This window comes from Hetaerina americana, unplaced genomic scaffold (assembly GCF_022747635.1).
Source record: "Hetaerina americana unplaced genomic scaffold, ioHetAmer1.1.p SCAF_1, whole genome shotgun sequence".
NCBI classification, from domain to species: Eukaryota; Metazoa; Arthropoda; class Insecta; order Odonata; family Calopterygidae; genus Hetaerina; species Hetaerina americana.
Window position 1 is genome coordinate 74937129 of NW_027286069.1, and position 22958 is coordinate 74960086.

Genomic DNA, 22958 nt, shown 5'->3' on the forward strand with positions numbered 1-22958 from the left:
TATTTAAGGCCTCACAGAGTGTCTAGATACTTGTAACCAGCTCTGAAATTCTCATACCTGAGAGAGTGCAGTATCTTGGGATGCACCTTTAACAACTCAGGGTGGCAAATGAACACAATGCCCATTGTGACTGAGGCCTACTTCTCATCATTCGATACCAAACAAGGATGGAAATGTTATTCACAGACATTTTGAATTGGATGTGAAGAACTTTTACCAGGGGAAGGCCTGTGGTGATGGCTATCTGATGCCATCTTCAGGAACTTTAACTAAGGTGGTTTCTGACTCACACCTTCATTAAACCTTCACTACTGTCATGTTACCTCTTCTTTTGTTTTTGCTGGTACAGCTCTTTCGTTGGTTTTCCTCTTTATATTTTATTTTTAAACGTCTCATTTGCTTTTTTTTCCAAAACTTATTCTATTTCTTCTCTAATTTTATAATAAGCTCAGAGAGGCAGCCAGATGCTGAATACAATAATAGAGGATAGAGTTCTGGGAAATTGAGGTGGATTAAGGAAAATAATAGGCCTTTTGAATTGAGTTAAAGGAGGTTGGAAGTATTTTGAACTAAAGAATGAGTTGTTGTAATGAGGGGTTTAAGGGTATTTTGAGCCATGTTAGTGAGGGATTAGGGGTATAGTAGTACACCTAATCCCTCACTAGTAGGACCCCTGAAGTGCCAGGGTCAAAATCAAAAAACCTATCTTAAGCTCATACATTACAAATAACAAGGAGTACTATTCAGCCCTGGGCTGGGGCAAGTGGGGACAGTGTTTTCCCTTTCAGCCCAGGTAAATGAATTTTTAAATTTAATACAATTTTCCAGCATTTTAGTTCATCACTACAGGGCACAGCTTTAAGTACAGTCTGTTCTCACAATATTACTTGCTGCTAGCTTGTCTACTTTTGTTTATCTGACCCATGATGAACCAGAACCTCTGTATATAGAAAAATAGGCTCTGATATGTAGAAGTCAAATTAGTAACAATTTAAGAGGATTGGTTTCTGATTTTTAATCTCCTAGGTGTCTCAATTTATCGTTCCCATTTATGACTTGCATCAGGTAGTTTGCCCAGCTTTGCTATCCTTTGCCTTTAAATCTGCATCATGGATACATTTATGAAAACTTTTTGATTAGTGCAAGTTTAAAGGTGTTTATTTAAAAAAACAATGCTCTTATGAGACATATAAAGCGCTATAAGTCTACCAGTATATGATCACAATGACTAAATTGTAATGGGTGTTTTCAGAGATTGACACACCCATTAAACACAAACATATTAAAAATATTTCAGGAAAAATGGTCTAAGAGAGATAACAAAGTATGTTTGCCCACTGAAATCTTGAAGTTATTTGTGCACATCAAATCAAACCCTTTCACTTTAAACTGGAAATGGAGAACATTGATGACAGTATAGCATAGGTTAATAAGGAAAAGGATAGCTAATTCCCATAAAAAGGCATTCAAAACATGGTTCTACATGCAGCCAATAATCACAATCAAACAAATTATGAATGAAAACTTGAGAAATCTATAAATATTCTTTCCTACTTTAATCTTCTTTTCAACCATTGCTAATGAGTGCATTCCTTGACATAATTAAATACCAACTAAGATTAAAAGTAAATTATACATCCCAGAAATCAAAACACAAACCTCAATGGCAATAACCCTTCGGGATGGTGAAGCTTCTAAACTTCTTTCTGGTGGTGAAGGTGTGCGTACCAAGATTCCCACTGGCACCCCAGGGGGAAGTGGCGCATTTACTTGTAGATTTTCCTCTGCCTGAATAGGTACAGAGTCCATGCTACCAGCACTGAGAAGAGAAGAAGTGTCTGGTGATCGACTCCGGATGCTGGCTCCAGAGCCATCACCTGTGGTGTCCAGGGTTGTACATTCCAAGCCAGTGACTTCGTCTTCACCAGGAGCAATTGGTGACCTTCGATCATCATGTGTACGAGGTCTCCTCTTGGGAGGGAGTGGTGGAGGCGATGATGAAGTAGATGATGTCTCGAGAGCAAATTCTCTGCCTAAAAACCTAGATAGAATCAAAGAACAAAATCAATTGAAATAGTGCAGAGGGGAAAAACCACTTATATATATTGAATTTAAATTTACAAATATTTCTAGTTCATACATACACTTAATTGCAAGCATCCAATACTCATATTAGCGCTTCTTATGCGGCAGTGATAAAATAATAACCAATCCGGCAATTTGCCAATGTTTCAAACAACCTACACTTCATTTGAAATACTCTTCACCAAAAACCATCTATAGGATTTGGCATTGGAGACTCTACTCACCACAATAGTCATAACTGAAGTACTTAAGGAGAGTATAGAAAAGGAGCAAGATGATTAAATGTCACTGCAAAAATATACTTCTTTAAAACAATATAACCCCGAAAATGTAAAAGATATATTACTAAAAGATCCTAGCTAAGCAATATTAAGAAGTGTAAAAGCCAACCTAGCTCAAGATAACAATAAGCAATCACAAACTGGCGGTCATACATAACTGCCAGCGACTTCAGTTGTACTATGAGATTGTTGTAAAGATATACAAAATGGTTGATTTTAATACATATTTCATTGGTATCAAAATAATAATGGAACAAAGTATTACATTTTACGTTTAAAATGATAACAACCTTATGGGGTATTATGATAAAAGACTGTCACACAGAATTGTATTTAAATTTGAAGTCGTGAATTAAACTTCAGAACATGGAAATCAGGCAGCTGAAAGACGTTTTGGCCCATCTCTAACTGACAAATATGAGAATAGAGGGAGCAGAAGGTGGATTTGGTAAATGCAGATATGAGTAAAATATATTACTTTCATGTGCTCCTAAATGGTCAAAGCTCCTACTGAAACAGCCACTTGAGTACAAAAGAAATTTTATAAGGCACTAACTCATGATACCATAGCGACAGGAAAAATGAAGCAGACATCAATTTTTGGTGTTTAGGATTGAAAACGTTCTGGCAAAGAGTTAAAAGCGAGACAATCATTGGGTCTTTTCAACAATGTGAATCTTGGAATGCACTACATGGAAGTGAAGATGACATTGTGTAAGGGAAAGTGACAACCACAGTGAAAATAACTGCAGAAATCATTTAGTCACAGTGATGATAAATTAGTGAGATTTTTTGATGAATAAATGTTGATATATGTGTAGCTGCTAATTTTTTAATATTACTATTCAATTTTCTTAGCCTTAAGTGTGAACATCAAAATACTTAGATCCTTTTCTGTCTTGTACAAGTATTTTTATTGAATTATAACCTGAAAAATCAGGGTGGATTTTATTAACTAGGAAATATGGTGCATAAAAATTCAACATTCTAAATAATGTCTAGCATGATTAAATTGAGAGGTATGAACTCAACCATTTGATTTAACCTACCTGCTGGGTAGAGGTGGCTTTGGTGGTGGACTATCTCCATCTGATGATCCTCCCCTCCCTCTGCGAGAGGTTTGCTCCAAAATGAGCTTCTCCCTTGGTGAGAGAGGTATCTCAGGCATTGAACCATTTCTCTTTTCTGAAGGAGTGTATGGCTGTGTTACTTCTAGGCCAGGTACATCATCTCCCAGGACACGTGGGCTGGTAGGAATTGATTCTGGACGAGGAGCTGTCATCTTGTCCCTCACCAGAGACACTAGGTTCTATACAAAGTAAGCACATGTGTCATTAAGAGATTTATGTTTTTCATAATGGTTTAGCGGCATTGCATAAGCTGTAAAAGTTCAAGTCACTCTTGAATCAAATTAAATAATGCTGTGGATAATTCATTAATTTTAGTTTTGATTTTATCCAGCCAAAATAGTTATAGCTTCAATATGTGAGAGAAATAATTTTCTTTCTTAAACAAATCACGTCCTGCTGATTTGTAGAGGACACAAATTACCATATGTACATAATTAAGATGGTATTAGCAATCACTAATACCTACTGTATTCCTGTGAGTATGGCAGAAAATTAACACTTATCAAAATGGGCCACTGAGTAAAGGCAAGTATTATGAATTTAAGCAATATTAATTAAAATGGTGGGCTGAATAAGTTGCATCATTTCAATTTTTGATGTATTTTCATGACATTTGGAATTCCACTCATTTATTAACATACAATTCTACCTAAACTAATCCCAGCAAAGCAAACCAAGAAAAAGTCATAATATCAAACCAAGAAAAGGTCATAATTTTAAACCAAGAAAAAGTATGCTTTAAAGACTTATCAACTTCCAGTATGACAACAGTGATTCAACAGTAATTCAACTTGAGGAAAACTTACACATAGTGCAAGATTATATCGCTTGCCAACAATTGTTACCATTGGCCAGTAAGAATGTCATAAGAAATTCAAGTATTTCCATAGTAACAGTATTTTGCATTAGACTTACTGCTCTTGGACTGTTTTGCATCATGCCTGAGCTTGAATGACTTTGTATAAATGAAAAATGGAATAGAGAATACTATGAAGCATGACTTTAGTCATATTAGAGTTTGGCTGTCATTGGACATGATTCTTGGAACACAAGTAATGTCATATTAATAATTTAAAGGTAACTGTAGGAAATATCAGCAAAGATTTTCAGTATATGAGTTGATGGTCCAAGGCCAAATGTATGGACAAAATTTAAAACTAATTGGAGCTTTGGATTTATAAAAAGCTTGAGGCTATGCTCAGAATAGGAAATAAAATCAGAGAAAAAATAAATCCATCATTTATCAGCAAATATAATTGAAAACATGACTTAACTGGAAGTGATTGCTAATGAATATGAAAAAACTTAAATAATTCACAAAGAGTTTAAACTGAATGCCTGAGGTTTCAACTCACACAAAGTCATAATCAGACAATATCATACGTCTTTTTTAAGTTTAGCATGATGATTAGCTCCATTGATGCTAACTCACACCATACAAATAAAATTCTATTAGGAATTATCAATTTTTTTATGTTCATCCCTTAACTTGAATTTAAAATGGAATTACAAGATATATCAAAAACACTTACTAAAAATATTAATTGCATTTTTCCTCACATGATTACCAATGCAGGGAACAGAAAAATATTATATCAACTTCTTACCTGGACGGCATCGCCCACCAATGAACACACTTCCATAGCTTCTTCTTTGTTCAGAGCTGCCTCTCCATGGATGAGGACATCATCACAGACTTTAATTAGGCGTGCCACACTCTGGTAAACCTGATTCGTTGCTGAAGCCACAGTGGAACTATGAGATGGAAATTTTGGGAGAAATCACTACAGAAATATTGAGTGGAGTTTGAAAGAGGATTTTTACTTCTTTTATTAGATCCAAAATGTAAAAATCTTTATGCAACCAAATATGAATTCTTTATTGAAAGATAAATATTCTTCACCTCAGATTTTACTGCATAAGGAGTCAAAACTTTTTTCTATAGATTGTCACTTAGAGCCTTTTAAATTTCAGAATAGGAAACTATTGAGAGACTAAAATTTTGACCATATGGGAAACCCAGTACATTTTAGTCCCAAACAATGCCATAACATTTAAGCACACTTCCTGGTTAATATTATATGAAGAGTAATTTCTCATCCAAATAAAATACCTCATATGGATGTGTTTAGAAAGTTAAATTAAGAAGAAAGAAGCTTGAATTACCTCTGACCATCAAGGGCAAAGTTCTTCAGAAGACTGTGAATCCCAGCAACCGTTTCCAAAACTACAGTCCCATTTCCTGGTAGCATCTCCAAAGTGTTCTTATTAACTACATCACCAAAGTGCCTCAGAGCAAAACGGACCTGGAATAATAAAAATTTCTTCTATATTACATGTCATCCAACACACTGCCACACAATATTTTAGAGTAAAAATTATTCCCAACTTAAATTGAAATAATTCAGCATATGAAGTTCAAAACGGACATGTGAACATTTAGATGTAGAGAATAATCTTATCTTTCACCTGAACAGAGTAAACATGAGTCATCATTCACCAAACATCTAAAACAAAAATGCTGAATATATTTCAATATTAGCAATCAATAATTGTTTATGCTGCATTTTATGCTACACTGAGAGTATGCACCAGAGGGATAAAATTTAAATATGTAAGGCAATTTAATGAGGTAATGGAAAATTTATGGTTAATACTTGATGACAACAGAAAAAGAAACATTTTCCTGATAATCAATATTTAATGAAAGTAGTGCCCACTTTGTACTCACCAACATCTTCACAACACAATGACTGCAATAAATAATTATTTCTCTTCACTCTCCTTCCTTATACTATGTGCTAGGGGCTGCTTTAAACTCAACAGAAATAATTCAATGACCAGTAAAATCCCTTTTGCAATAAATAGCTTCAATTTCACACCATCAGTGAGGAGAATTACAAATGCTATTCATGTGGATACAAATGCTCGGCTCATTGAAATTTGGCAGCTGCTGTTAAACAGTATCTTTGATAACAGTATGTGCCACATCAAGAAAACGCAACTTTAAATGTTGGCATATTATAATACAGCACACATGAATACATAGCACTCACCATTTCTTTTTCATCAGTGGGGATATTTTAGCATAAAAACTGTAGAGAAGCAATGAAATGGAGATGTGCTGTTGAAACGGTCATCATCTAATGCTGAAAAACACACTGAGATTGAAAATAATAGAGGAAGCCATCAAATGTCTTTCCATTAAAAGGTTCTCTGACACACCCTTACACACATAGACAAATTATTATTTTCTATTATTAGCAATAGTCTACTGGCTTAGAGAAGGCTTTTGATGGACCCTAACACTACACACTACTCTACTTGTAAACACTAGAGTTACTCAAAAGATACTTAAAACCTGACAAATTCGAAAAAACTACGGGAGAGGCCACAGCAGTAAATCCGTCAGCAGATCCTTAAACCCCATGCAACATATTACAATAATTCATTTTTTGGCTCTGCATACTTGCTACTTCCCTAAATTTCATTAAGAATGCATATTCTTTTCCTCCCTTGCTTTCTCAGCATTTTCTCATCTATTGCCAATTTCAGCATCCCATTGTCTCTCATTATCTCTTGCAACCGCTTGGTCTGCTATCTTTGAATTTCCCTCGAAAGCCTATCTTTCCCGACCATGACTATAACTTCATTAAAGGTTTTCATTTCTGGCAATTTATTTTCTTCATTTGCCTCCTCAACCATTACTTGAAATCCTGCAATCTACACTCATTTTGGCCCAAGTTTAATTAAGCTTCAAAGCCATACAAAACTATGCTACATATTTATGTTTTCAGCAGTTTCTGTATGAACTAATAGATCAATAAAAAAGGGGATATAAAACAAATGTTTTAACATAACTACTTTTTCCATTCATTGTAAGTTTTTCATATTATTCATGAAAAAGTAAACACACAAAGTTTTAAATGTCCATCACTAGAAAAATTTGCCATAGTTACCTATACTTCTGCCTTGAGTGAGAAGTGATGATATAGAGTAATGGTCACTTCAACAAATAGACAGACGTCAAATATGTGTGAAACTTTCTCAATGAATTAATGCAATCAATTAGATTTTTTCATTATTTTGGGAAGCAAGTTACTTAAATAAGTGATGTCTCTTTAAGCTACAGGAAGGCATCTATGGGAGGATGACTTTCACTGTAAAATTTGATTGAGTAGAAAATTCTGAGAGAGGGAGCAATAATTCGTACCATGACTCAAAACTGGAAGGCTCTGCCAGGAAGAACAATGTTTAGAAAAACACCACAAGTTGGGTATACGTAGTAAACCTAGAATCGGTGGGCTTGCTGCGTTAATTGAAAACTTACCTGTTTGAGGAGGCTCTCGAGTTCCCGGAGCGAGTCGCCGCAGACGGCTCCTCCCGCCCCACCGCCCCCATCCCCCGCCATCGTTGACGTGGTGGTAGAGGCTGGGGAGCTATGTGCGTTGGTGGCCACAGAACCTCCGCCCCCGGGCGACCGCATCCCGGCCAATATCTCCAGGAAGTCCTCCTTGAAGGAGCGGGCTCTCCTCGCCAAGCGACCCCCTCCGCTGCCCTTGCCACCTCCGCTACCACCCCCGCCGCCGCCCCCGTCGCCTCCTGAGCAGGCACACACACAAAATGCACGTGGAATAACAAACCAACCGACCAAACAAGCGCTCGAATAAATGGTACGCGTTGTGTATGCTTGTGTACCCCAAACATCACCCCTTCGCGCTCCCAACCATTCGTCCCCCTTCCTTCTTCCACGACTTCTTCAAAACCGAAGCCAAAAGAGCTCGGGACACTTGTGAATCCCATGTGAGTATAACATCCCATTTCTGCAAAAAAATTACCAGGATCGGGAGGACAGTGTCCAATGACGTTCATGGGAATCAAGTTTCCAGGGAATTCAAATGTCCGTATGACTTCAAAAGATATTATACAGCTCGGATGCGATGAAAAGCCATAATCGTATATAACTTCAAATTTTAGCGGCAATATACATAGTCATTAATCCAAGGATTTGGAATAAGTTTCGATGTCAGAAATTAATCTTAATTTTCTTAAAAAGTGAATTATGTTCAAATTGTTTTCATTGCAAGAAGTCATTTTCCAACGATACAAACAAAAATTTGAGCACAACAGAAATCACTACGTGACAAAAAGTTTGGCGCGGAAGAATTTAACTTTTATGCATGCACACACGGAAATAACACAAGTGATGTAAAAGGAATCATCCTAAATAATCGCGTATTTCTACACGCATTCACTCATTATCACCCCGAAAACGATAGGAACTTGGTTTGAAACATTTTAACTGCGAATTTATCCATCTTGGTCACTCCTATTCATAAAAATTAAAATTTTTCTTTGATTTACATCAAGCAAAGAAAACTCTATTTCAAAATGCATCAAATTACGATAACAAGGGCGGAGCTAAAGAATCATAAATGTGTCATCAAACTTCAATGGCAACATAGACACACTGAGTACTCACAGCGAATCTGAATCAGTACCAAGTCCACACTACAAGCCAATGACTAATAGCAATGATAGCGTGTGACTGTTTGCATGAAATATGACTTCATCATACCAACATTGCCCACGCAGAGAATCTCCGACGGCAACATTAGTATTCTCTTACCCCTATATTTTCTTACAGCAAACTAAGATAAGCTATGACTTATCCGTCTGATAAAAGAGCAACTCAAAAAGAAAAATGAAATATGAGTTCGGGATTTCGCGACACTATAAACCGAAATACAAATTATACTATCAAATCGTTGCTGGTGAACCAAAGTAATACCAAAAATACGGCGATGTACGGCAGAGACAAATCTTATTTTATCATTTGAAAAACAGAAAACCCCTTGGGAAAATAAAGAAGAAGGACAAAAAAGCTTGGGTGGCCATAAGACGAGAATAAGTTGAAGATGGAAAATATAAAACTAAGTTAAGGAACTGACTGACTAACCCTCACTTTCTGTCGATATTTGCTTCTGCATCGGCAACTAAGAAGGCCCAAAATCAAAGAAACCACACAGAAAATCAAAGCATTCGCTTATCATTACTGATACAACGTGATCGTTATTTTGGTTTGAATCTGTCGGTGTTTCCTATTCACGGAACACTTCATCTCCTCCTTTTTCGTAGCTGTCCTAACGCCCACCATCAAGCGGCCTTGTGGGAAGTAGTTGAGAGGTTATTGTGCAGATGTAAACGATGCATACCATTTAAAGCTTGCTGAAATATGATTGGCAGAGGGTTCTCAGAATATCGACATAAATAGCTGGCTAGGAATTCACATCACTGACCGAACATACCCAAGGCCAAAGGATTTTCAAGATAGTTTCTTGGATAAAGGAATCAACTTTCACAGACATTTGTATTACGCTGAACAGCTGAATCAACTCATATCTGAATAGTTCAAAAGAAAAATCTGAAAAAGATTAGGAGTTATAAAAATAGAATTTGATTTTCTTAAACATCAACGGTTGAGATAGATCCACGTTTATATTAAACACGTTACACACCACCTACTTAGAAATTAATCACAAAATTATTATCATTCCAGAGTAAATCTGACGGCATAAAAACAAAGAACACAAAATGACTAAGGCATTTCTCTTAATCAAATCACACCAAAAATAAAAGTAATGCAGGAATAAACCTTGATCGGCACACGCTCAGATTTGCGAGAGCAGTTGGAGACGGCCGCCTTCGCGAGTAGATTTTCCCAACTGAATGAATGGCACAAGGGTTTCTTCTGTAGCTCGATCGCTGTCGCGGTTCAACCGCATCCAATCCACGATTATTGAACATCAAAGGATCTCGTCCAGTCGGGGAGTGGAATGGGGAGAGATACGGAGGAGGACGAGATGCACGAAGAAAGAGTTGATGCAAAAGAACCAGTGAGAGAGAGAGAGAGAGAGACACGAGTGAGTGGAGTAAAGGAGAATGGGGCGAGGACGGAAGCTGGAGTTTGGCGCCATGAGGGGCGGGGCACGCCGCGCCCGGGAAAAAATATAACTGAGATACTGTCGCGAATGCGAGACGGGGGCTGGGAAGGCGGCCGAGGCAAGTGGAGGGAAAGAGAAGAAAAAGACGCGCGCGACTCGGATTCAGAATGCTAAAAGGGACCTCCAAACGCCACCAAACCCCACCGTCGCTCTCTCCCTCCCGTCCATTGTCGCGAGAAGAAAACACAAAAAGAATTCTCAACTCACAACTGAAAAGAAACGACTGAGGACGGGAAACCGACGCCGCGACATCGCCGAGAGCGACGGTAGAGGGGAGACAACCCCTAGGGTTGCATTCACAAGGGATCAAGAACTTTCGAAGGGGAAAAAAAAGGAGTGGAGTACAATGCTTTCAAGAAATAAAAAAGAGAATTAAGACCATATTCTTTTAACCTTGCCACTATCCCATTTCTGCACTCTCCATCGGACCTAAACATATTCTTTACAGGCGTGCGAAAGGTACTACCTAGGCCGAATGATTGACAACCATTAGGCCATAAAAGCCGGTTTATCCTGATGATCCGAGTAATCGCCCAGACGATGCAAAGGTCGGGCCAGTGAATATCGCAGTGGGTGGACGTTGACTCTTGGCGTCCGATTCCCTAAACACTCGTGACCTCGGCGTTCGAAAAGCCTTGAAACTGAAAGAATAAAATTTCATACTGCTCCCTTGAAACTATTTATTGTAACCTTCCTCGACGGAACTATTCACGAAAACCTCCTCATCCTCGCTCTCCCCTTCAACAGCCTGTCATATCTGATTTTCAATGTAAATGAGAAACAAACAGTACACTTTGCACTTGAATAATGCCATTGTAAAATTTTAGCTTCCGTTCCTGATGAACTCTTTCAATGGGAATGAGTATCCATCCCCTCCAACACTTCAGCCAACCTTTAAGTCCCTCGCAGATGAAATTATGTCCATTAAGTACCATGTTTACTAGGTTCAATCGTCCTGAAAATTCCCATGAAAATCGAGATGGATGCTCATTTGTATCCCAATAACCTCTTTTCCAGAAAACCCAAGTACAAAACGTAGTGCAATTATTACGCGAGGATTTCGTAAAGAGGCGTAAAATGGTGGGCGAAATATTCACCCGAAATTGCATGACGCATTATGCCAAAAAATTTTTTGGTAAAACGGTGATTCATTCAGTGCCGATAACTCAGAATATTCAGAAACAGATTAAATGAAACAATAGGTATCGAAAAATATTTCTCCTTGGTATTCATAAAAATTAGCATATCTGCTGGCTTCATGAAATATGACCTCTGTCATTAAGTATACGCCGAAATAATAAACTTATATAAAACTCATGGACAGGTGAACACCGGAAGCAGGAAAAAGAAAACAATGAGATTCAACACACAAGTAGACGGGGACGCCCATCATCGAAGTGATTGAATCTTACCTCGGGCATAGGTTCTGTTGTTCTTTTGAAATGACTTCTGAAGTTGATCATGCCGCTGGAAGAAGCAAAAACAGAATTGCTAATACCAAGCACGTAATTCGACACGCTCTAGCACTCAAATGGCCTCCGCCAGGAAACGAGAGATCTTTCTAAAAGATATTTTTGAGACACTCTTCTGGGTTTGTCTATATCACTTCTTCAACCTCAGTAAACATTGTAAAACTGCCATGAAGCTCCAGCGTCATGTCACAATTGCCGTTACGTTTTGAAACGATCGATTTATGAATTTTTAACTTTCGTTTTGCATGTGAATGCATTTTCCGCATTCTGATATGTATTCCGTATTTCAAAAAAGAAACAAAGCACTTTTCCACAAAATAAGTTTAATAAATACGCGCCTTTCGATTCACGGTCATATTCAGGTTCAAGGCCTGTCTTTCACCTGAAAATAACCCTGCGAGTAGTAACATGCGTCATTTACTAAACTTATTTCGTGAAAAAATACCATGACTCTTTTTTGATTATGAATTCCTTCCATTACATCACGCCGGAAACTGCGAAACTTATTCGAAAGTATCGCCATCTTTTGAACGATTGAATGATTAACTGAATAAGTGCGGCCGACGTAGAAATTCAAACCGATTAAAAATAACACAGTGCATCCGCGTACACCGGATATTTACTGTACGTATGTCCCGAAAGGACTCAAGGCACGTCGACACACATTCAGCGAAATAAATAATTACAGGCTGGAATTACAAAATTTTATCATTTAAATTACGAAACTGTACCACAACTTCTCTCAGGATGAAGTAGGATCTACATAACGCCACGCACCACCATTCCCATACGACTAAGGGTGCCATACACACAGAATAACTGAAGCACTCGAACGCAACAAAACCACCACGCACCTCTCTACCGGGGTCACCCGGCGTCCGCAACACTTAAGAAGTTGAGGGAATCACAGAAGGGCAAAAGCTTACCCGACGACTCCCGGTGGCTACAGAGACAAATATTACTCCATTTCTCCAGCAAAGAGTGAATAAAAAAATCACGAGAGAACCCTTGTACGTACGAGGACTCTCTTTGAAGATAGAGAAACAAGACGCGTCACTCTTCCTCGCACTGAGTAGGGAGCTGGATACGGAGTCCGCGTGAGTGTTGAGACCGCGGGGGCGGGCGCGGAGGGCGACAGCCACTCAAGCGACCTTCCCGACGCACTGTCTTCTTCCACGGGCGCCGTGGGCCGGCGAGAGAGTGTGAGAGAGGACAGACGGCACATTCTCTCACGCGCCCCGACCCCCCCCCCCCACCACCAGAACGCGACGCACGATTCCTCTTCACCGGCGTGGGAGGACGGTGGCCAGAGGAAGAAGGGGGAAAAGAGGGAGGCGTGATTGAGCGAAGGAGAGGGTATGGAGTGAAGGGGGTAGGGGAAGATGTGTGCCCAAAGCACACTCCACCCAAGTGGTGTTTAAAGGGCGCATTGATTTCTAAATGCAGGTGAAAATCACTGATGCGATATTTCATTTACATTCGTTCCACCTAAAAAAAGTCGTTTATCCAACCATTCAACCGTTTCATCATGAGCTCCCCGGAGTTAAAACTGTTGCGGGTTACTTCCCCGAGAATTTGGTCAAATTTGGTATTATTATATTACTATGAAAAGGGACTCTTCAATGGCAAAATCGACCCAAAGTTAGTTGATCTAGCTGATGGAGAGTGTATTCCACATTAAAAATTTCTCCTAAGCTGGCTTCTAGCATGTGATTCTATGATAAAATATGCATGCTTCGAAAAACCTGTTCCCACCACGGACTTCACTTTTAATGTAGATAATTGCTCTCTTCAATTAGACGGCCACAAAAAACCCGAGGTCTCTTCAATCGATTACTCGAGAGATGTCTATTTTAGCATTAGCCTGACAAAGATTATTCCTTGGGGTAATAGAGATCAGTTTGATAATAGATCGTACCAGATTGGTCAATGAATGTTTGTTGGGTGGGAGCCTTAACAGAGGAACGAGAAATTATTACTGACACATAAGCAGTAGATACCAACAATTTATAATTTACAGTAAAAACTAGGACCTTTCAGCATTCAAACAAAACCATTGGTGATGATTCATTATAAACCATGACAATCCAAAAATATTAATTAAACGTTTCACTCAATATATGAGTGATCATGACATGACTATTCTTAACCTATTATTTACTATCTTAATCGATCAAAATTTGGTTAAAATAACCTGTAAGCCATGTAAGTACATGTTATACCTGCGTTTTAACCATCACTAAGATAGGCCCTATTCTAAAATTTACGATATATTTAAGAGCTTTTATAATTGTTCATAGAGCAATATCAAATTTAATAACATAGCCAGAGCAATTAAAACTAAGTTTCTTAAAAACATCACTGAAACGTTTCACAGAATTTTATCAAAGAATTTGACGTTTTCGAATGTTTTCAGGAGTCTTGAAAATTTCTCTGTGGCGCTCAGAATCTCAGTGTGAGTGAATTTAACCGTGGCACATGGTAATGAAGACATGTTTTTTAAATAATTTTCAACCGGTTAAGTTAGGTTTTGGATGGACACAAGTACCAAATAAATATTTTGTCACTTCTAACAAAACACATGAACATTATAGAGAAGACATGTATAATGTTGAAATTGGATTTTTGGACAACGATATTCATTGTTAAAAAAATGAGAATTTTGAGAAATTAACCATTCTAACAAATTTTTAAAAAACATCAATGACAGTGAATCTCTGAGGAAATAAATTACATGTTAGTATTTATATCAATGTCCAAAAATAAAATTCTACATGAATAACTAACTGTAGAAGAGCCCTAAAAGATAAGACAAGAAGATAAAAATATTCTTCCGATGATAAAATTAATAGGATACAAAACAGCCTGTAAGAAAAGACTATATGACGGCACGAACTATTCTTAGTTGTCGACGACTTTTTTCGCGGAAAAATGCGCGAACTAAAGCATGTTTTCCTGGCATCTCCGCGAAAATTATATTTCTGCGGTCAGTTTTCCCAGGGACTATGGAAGGGGCATTTTTCGTTCGGTTATGACACACGAGTAATTTTTGAAACCACAAAAGGGCATCAAAACCTTTTCCTCGAGAAGAGAGATGGTTATACACCATTCCACGATATGTATGAGTTTATTCGTTTGATCATAAGTTCTGCATGAAAGGATCATACATTAAGAACGCTAAAACAGTACAATCGGCACGATGAAAGGTTTAAATATTTGAGAATAGAAAATATTAAAAAGAGGAAAATTGCAATGCACCATAAGTGATATTAAGCAACTAGGATATCACCTACCGTGCATATGTTTCTTAGAAAAGTCTACTAACGTGCTTGGTGGAACGATGCCGCAGTTGCGGTGTCTTCTGTTTGCAGGAGTTGTTAGAAGGCACCGGTGATTTCGGAGGTGAGTTCAATCTTCAGTAAACTCCACATTGGCTTGGTCACGGGAGTCGCGGCAACAAACTATGGGGTATAATTCTTTCTTTTCAAAACAAGTGACACCCCTCACACCTTGATGGGTCACTAAACAAACTCATTTGTCGCTTCGCTCACTCTTGGAAGGGTTCTTCGCCAAAAAATGTAGAGAACTAAAGAAAACAACACCCCTCCAGCCGTTTATTCCCTGTCTTGTGAGACGCGTACACTTTTGTTCGACGAACGTCTGCGGCCTCGAGTCTTTCCTACGCGGACAAAAAAAAACACTTTCATGCACGAGAGGTTTCAAACATCGACGGTTGTCAATGATGAACGGAGGACGCAACCGGATGAGAAGAAAGCCGGACGCTACTTACCGCCGCACTAGCAACAACACCCGATATGACGGATAAGGCCCACCCTTTGAACTAAAACCCCACCGCACGGCAGCAGCACTGACGCTGTCCGAGGCGGAGCTCTTCACGCAATGACGCAACGCCGGAGGATCGCGAAAAGATAGACCGCCTCACTCAATCGCGGGACGAGGGAGAACGAGGGCGACGACGATGAAAAAGCACACGTACGCGCGCCGATCCCATCTCCTTTTCGTGTTCAACTTTCTACCGCGACTGCCGCGGGGTGGAGCGGAGGAAATCGGCACGCGACACACGAGGCATCGTGCCCCTCGCCGTCGAATTCCTCTTTCCCAAGAACCAAACGAAGATTAGCAATGAGAAATAAAAGGCACGAAAAAGAAAGAACTCGTTTCTCGAGAGACCGGCATGGTGACTCGAATAAAGTGAGCCACGGGAAGGAGAACGGAGGGTCGGCAGATGGACTAAGGAGTACAGACTTTTGATCCAGAGGGAATTCCAAGTTGTGGGCGTGTGATTTATTCTTCCCTCTCCCTGTGATAGACCCACGAATGAGTCACGGGGAAAGGCCTGGGGAGACGGCGAGGGGGATGCCCGCGGAGAAGGGATAGAGCGAAAAGGCCTTCCCTCTCCCTCCTCTGTCCCTTACAACGCCCTTCTCATGGCTTTATTTGGGAAGGAGAGGAAAACAAAGATGGATGAGCAGAAGGCAAGGAGAGGTTGAGCGGTCCCTTCGGCCCACGGTGCTCGCCATCACTTCGCACCGATACAGAATTTCGAAAACGAGCAACTTCGGTTCTACTCGCCCGAACACGCTGGGAAAGATTGATAGGAAGGCCAGAACGCTATGGGCTACGGACAAAGGACCTCTTCGAAAGAAAGGGAAAACCGGGACGAAAGATGGTCCCTGGCGGACAGCGAAAAAAATAGCAGTCTGAACCTACTGCACAGCGACAGTAAACTCAGAAACCCGTTAAAAAGGAGGGCTGGCGGAATGCGGCGCGAACGCCATACAGAGAGGCATCGCGCCCGGGTGACAAGCCGCCCCGCGCAAGTGCGTGGGTCGTAAGACTGTCGGTGGAGGCGGAAGAAGACTGAAGATAGGGTGGGTAGGAGGGCACTAACTGGTCGGCGACCTGACCGGAGGTGAGTCGCGCCTTTGGAGTCCATCGTTTGGTTGGCGCGTGAAAATACGAGGAGGCACTTACGGTGCTGTCCTCTCCCGTCTTGCGGGCTGAGGGAGGACAGGTAACGAATGGGTCGGTTGATCCCAGGATGGAGAAATGGGACACTGCACCATCTGCGACGCCGTCGACCTCGCGCCACGAGAACGGTGGTGCCCAAGTGTCGAGGAATGCAAACCAGGGCATTCCACGAGGACAAAAATACCTGTGCAAAAGTGGGTGAAAAGCATTTTTCATCTTTTTCCATGACTTCTCTTAGTGAAAAGCTTGCGTGCATTTCATTTGATTGTCGCTCGTTGACGCATGGATCAAAATAAATTACTGCGATATAGACCAAAATAAATTACTTTGCTAGGTTTTTTAGGAATATATCTCTTCCACTCTTAACTGCCCAAGAATTAATAACTTCGCAGAATACCGCATTACTATTCACCAACCGCGATAAACGTTTTATTCCGCTTACGTAATAAATTTTCATTTCAAAACGCATATTAAATGTTGACAATCATAACAAATCAAGAGATGTGCCCCACAGTGTAACAGCGTTCAGACTCAACTCTGGATGGAAAAAGTTCCTTCCGACGACCACGATCACCGACGGAACCTGGTCGCTGATTGACTGGGAGGCATCTACTTACTTGTGACACACAAATGTAGTTTTGCACGAACATGTCGTAATAATGTTCGATGGTAAAGAATGAAAGCAGATCAATTCCAAACGAGAGAGAAGAACGTTCAGGAAAGGATCATCTGAGTTAATTGCTGATGACTATAAGTGACGACTTCCGTTAATTTTTCAGACCTCGGTATTTATTGCACTGTGAGAACATTCTTAGTAGGCAAAATATGCGACAGGTTGAAAGCAATAGCACTCGCTACACAGTGGAAAGATATATAATAAAGTTAATATATATTTTAATGAAGAAAAAATGTAATTATTCATAAGGAGGACAGGAATGTGACATCCATCATCTATGGCGAACTTCAAATAGGACGCCTCTATCCAAAACTAGTTTTTTTTAAGTCAACCGAAAGTCGCTTTGATTGCTCAGGGTTGAGTTCACCACTTACCTCCGGAGAGTCCTCCAACGTTTGATATTCTAACCAGAAAGGAGGCCAGTTCCTCAGCCTGTTTCGCCATAGCTAATAAAAAAATCTCCGGTACACAAGAGAATAAAAAAAAACCTGCGTCTAGCTGCGTTAAGCGACATCATCCTGATTTGAATAAGGGATTCCTGTAAATCTCTATCGCCGCCCGAAAAGACGTAATACAACACAAATTTAACGCATGACATTTTGGCTTAGCATTTCATTTTTCCCGTATTTTAACGCTTACACTTGTTCATCATATCATTATCCCCAACATTCCTCAAAAAAATGTACCATTTTCGGCATATTCCGACGCCAAATTCAGGTTTTCTTTCACGGATTTGGGACAGATCGAACAGAAGGGAGCAGTATGGAATCATCGCCATCCTTCCTTGAGTGGCACATGAAGCGCGTAATCACGCTGCATGAATCACTCGTTACGCTCCATTATTAGACGCAATAAAAGTGGGCGAACAATGACCGGGCATCCACAATGAGAGAAAAAAACTACCGGAATAGGCATTCATGCCGTGGATACTGAAACGTAAAATGCGAATTTTAATGCCCACGTCATCGGCAGCTGGCGCCAATGCCATCTTGGGGTCTGCTCTCAGACACACACATCTAATGATTTGTCATGACGGTATTAGCTTTGGAATCCAGTCGTCCGCCTAATTCATAGAAAAAATGACATAGGACTCGATAATTTTTTCGGAGAAAAACGAAGGGCGAAATTATGCCATACAAGTATAGCGGGCGTGCCGCAAAACCTAGTTACCTTCAAGCAGGTGCAGTTTTCGCATTGGCGAAGAATACTCGGAAAGAGCGTGTCATTGCTAACTTGATGCGACACGTATTTTGCTGACAGCGGTAAAAGAAAATTAATTCCCGTTTAAATACTGGAGCATTTTACGTACAATAAAGAGATAATACCCGGCATCAACATCATTGTTGTTTACCAATGCATAAATCATAGTTAATTGTTTTATCGAACGGGCTAACGATTGATGCCTCCTCCCTTACTAGATTTCTTCAATAGCGAAACTTTTAAAAATTATTCCGGAGTAGTTCATTAGCATATCTCATTTATCGCAGTAGTTTGTGGATTTATAGAAACACAGTATTTTTTAAATCATTCTCTAAGAATTAACTCTTGGACAAGTAGATCAAATTGATCAGTCCGAACAATTGAGTCTCCTAAGTACAAACAAGACGCATTGCGGGACAAAATGAACATTAGTGTGGCGGAAGACAATTGGCACATAAGATTGAATGATGAACAATGTAGGCGGAGATTATCATCACGATCGTAGAAAAAAAAGTGTTGTAAATGAAGCACACCAGAATGGTGATTAAAATGACTAATTCAACACACAAAAAATAAGGCAATTAAAAGTCACTGAAAAATTCACCTAAACAATAATAAGACAAACTTATGAATAAATTCTTTTGCACTCCGTTGCAGTAATAGTAACAATTAGTTATGCCATAAATTTGTCAGCCCATAGCAGAAAGTGATTTTATTGGGATAACTATTTCATGGCTAGATCAAAGTCCTTGGTCGCAGCGAGATCGAACTCCTAGCGACCTTCGGATTAGCTGAAGTGTGCGTTACCCACCAGACAACCGTGGCCAGCTTTTTCATTCCATTAACGTTGAAAGAGCTAATACCACATGCCTTCGATGCTTATATCACGATCTTATTAATCCTACCTTCTCGGGATTTTCAAAAGACAAGATTTTTGTACCGAAATAATTAAAAAACAGCTACTAATTGGCTACTAGAACTAAAAACTTTTGGATCGAGAAAAATTTCGGTGCTGGATGGCACTCCTCCATTCAGCTCCCCTTCAATTATCCTTTTCTCTACGAATACTCAGCTGATTTTATGGAAAATGCCCCAAGCTAGTTATTGATAAGACTTTGATGCTGGATAAATATATACAAACATCTTATTGGGAACAGTTTACGCCATTGCTGGTTTTATGAAGCCGTTTTTAAGGCGATGAAATACTTGACGCGGGGAGAGAATTTTAAAATTATTATTAGCCAGCGAAACGAAGTGGGAATCACCCATTCACACAATGTCAACCATTAGTTCAAATTTCTTTTGGGCAACCCAGTAATTTCAGCACAAAATATTTTTCCCGATATTTAACAGCAAACTAGAGACTTTTATGTTCCTTTCTACAACTGATACAGATTTCTGTGAAATCACCTGCGAGCATTTTTCGGCTCGATAAATTTCATCAATAAAAATATTTAGGTGTACATTTGTAACTTGAAATTCTCCAAAGAGTATCAGGAAACGTTAAGCTGTGATGTCTCAAAGTCAAAGCCTAAAGCAGTCCCTAAATGTACTGGTTATAGTATTCATTTCCCTAATTATACTTTCGGAGTCCGATCGACAAGTGGAAGTTAATCTAAGTTGCCCTTTGATATAAACTCATCCCCTTCAAGGTATTTAAAATAATTTTAATCTAGCATTTAATGTTTCAAATTATCTTCCACTCAACGGAAAGCATAGTGTCACTGATCATTACTTCATAACATTCCACAATTAATTAGACTCACTGAGCTTTATATAAATGACGATTTTTTTCCCCCATTCTGATTCCAAATACTGAACGAGTACTCTAAATGCGGTCGAACAGGAGGAAGGGAGCAATATTATCTCCCCTTCTCGCTTCTACATAAAAATTATCGTTAACAGCTGTGCATTAGCTTTTCCAAAAACTTAAGCATGTAGAGATTCCAAGATAAGATGCTAGTAAGAGCCAGCCCAAGAACGAAGAGAATTTTATTACTGCAATAAGCTGAGAAAATATGGTCATCAATTAAACTGGAGTTGTAAAAATATCAATTAATCATGTTCCACATTTGGATGGCAGACGTAAAGAGTCAATGTGCAAGGCCATGGCCTCGCTCGAGAGTAGACAGGAGAGCCCACGGTCACTAGAGGATTTCAACTTTCGATAAGTACAGCCCTACCTTCTCGACTTACAACTAAGAAACGATTGTTCTATCGCGTGAACAGCAGAGAGGTGTTCTGAAAAAAAAACTACAAGATAACTCAAGAATTCAAACATATTCCTTCAGATAATCACGTAACTGACATGGTTACTTCGAATTCCTATCTCAGAAACCAGTGGTTTGTTAAGGTTGATAAAGAACTCATTTAATGTCAATGCAGTCATCGAAATGGCGATTACGTAGAAAAACAGAGCAATATTCAAGTTTTATAATTATGTATGAATTATAATATATATAATGAAGCCCATACTTTTGAAGGTTAACTATCTTGAGTAAAATATTCAATCTCACTGATCAATATCATATGAGACTATTCACTGTGTTTCTCCTGTTCATGTCATCCAATGTTCACATGATAAAAAATTTAACCCAGGGAATACTTGCTTGTTACGTGATAAAAACAAACATTCGGAAAAAATGTAGTAGCAGTGTTTTATCCCGACTACCACAATGTGAGGATGGGAAAAGGCATTTAAGTTCCAAACTTTTCAGAAGTAATATTAAAATAAGTTTACATATTAGTAAAAAGTCCAGCAGGACAAAACATATACAACACTTAGTGAACATCTATGGTTCCAAAACGGTTTCCTAAACATATCTAAAATCGTTGATAGAAACAATAAGAAAATGATTACTGATAAAATATTCACCTCAACTACAAATTTCAGATCGTAAAGAAAAAAGATGATTTTTCTTATGCAAAAAGTGAGATAAAGCTCTACCGTGCGACGATAAAAAGTTCCCAAAGAGAAGGGGAATAGCTTTTGAAGCAAGGCCAACGTACGGGCGAGTGAGACAAACGTCGAGCTTTAGTGTCAATTAATACAACCATGCAAATTAGAGCAGACTCAGTGAGACCATTCAACTTCCATTTAGAACATACTTGGCAAAAAACGAAATTTAGCCACCCATTTAGACTGGACGTCACGGGCCTCGGCCGTCAATCGTCCAAACAATATGGACGTATGCAGAAATACTCGTAAGATACTCAGATTTCTTGTTAGCGTCCGTAACTCTGCTTCTTGTGAGTATTATGCCTTTAAAAAATGCACAAATTAGATTGGGCATGACTTCGAAGGGTTAAAAAAAAGACCAAAACAAAATTATATGAAAAATAAGAAAAGAAAAATGTACATGCTTTTTTAAAGTCTACTTAATTTCAGACATAAAAAATATTGGGTTAGAAATCACACTCGTGGTCCCATTGTTATTGGAAATACGAAGAGGGCAATGGCCGGTATAAATGTACACACTCAAGCCTCGCAACTGTGTTCTCCCCAGGAACCTCATTTTCAAGCCTTGGCTTGGTCCTAAAAACTCCCAGCGATTAATAGCAGGAGTCAATTTCCAACTGGGTTCTCCTCAAGGAGTGGTGAAGACGCGATACTTGAAAACGTCATCTGTCTCGACAGGGCAATTAAGCTCATCTCACACACTGCCCGTTGCTGGTACTACCCAACTTGGCGTTCCATTCCAGCTGGCTCAGTAGAATGGGTATACGCAGCCAGTATAATAATAACCATGATATAGCCACATCTATTGCAGCCGAGTACCAATGAACAAAATTTGAGTTTTGGAAAACATAAATTACTAAGAGAAAGGGTCAGCGAAAATCCCAAAGGGAAAAGGAGAACATTCTATCGATTGTTCTCGAATAAAGATCAAATCGAGAAAATCATTTACCAATCTCGTGAAATTACGTACAAACAGATCGGGTGATTCCCTAGATTCGGGAATGCATTTTGTACTAGCTACTGAACGAAAATTCCCCAAGTTTCGTAAAGGATGGGCGTATTCGGTTAGGGAATAAAATCTAAAATGTGACATTTTTTCGGTAATATAATAAACGTTTCACGAAATATTGCGCATAAATGAGGTGCTTATATTATACAT

General features: G+C 39.2%; 1 protein-coding gene across 1 annotated transcript in view; it reads right to left on the reverse strand.

Moving 5' to 3' along the window:
- The window catches only part of C3G (C3G guanyl-nucleotide exchange factor), a 46294-nt gene extending 28210 nt beyond the window's left edge, over positions 1–18084 (reverse strand). The window contains exons 1-6 of the mRNA XM_071583595.1: positions 18015–18084; positions 7827–8098; positions 5663–5802; positions 5104–5251; positions 3416–3675; positions 1660–2041 (exon numbers count right to left, since the gene is read on the reverse strand). Coding sequence (XP_071439696.1) covers positions 1660–2041; positions 3416–3675; positions 5104–5251; positions 5663–5802; positions 7827–8098; positions 18015–18084 — 1272 coding nt within the window. The remainder of the gene's footprint in view (positions 1–1659; positions 2042–3415; positions 3676–5103; positions 5252–5662; positions 5803–7826; positions 8099–18014) is intronic.
- Between the last annotated feature and the right edge of the window lie 4874 nt (positions 18085–22958).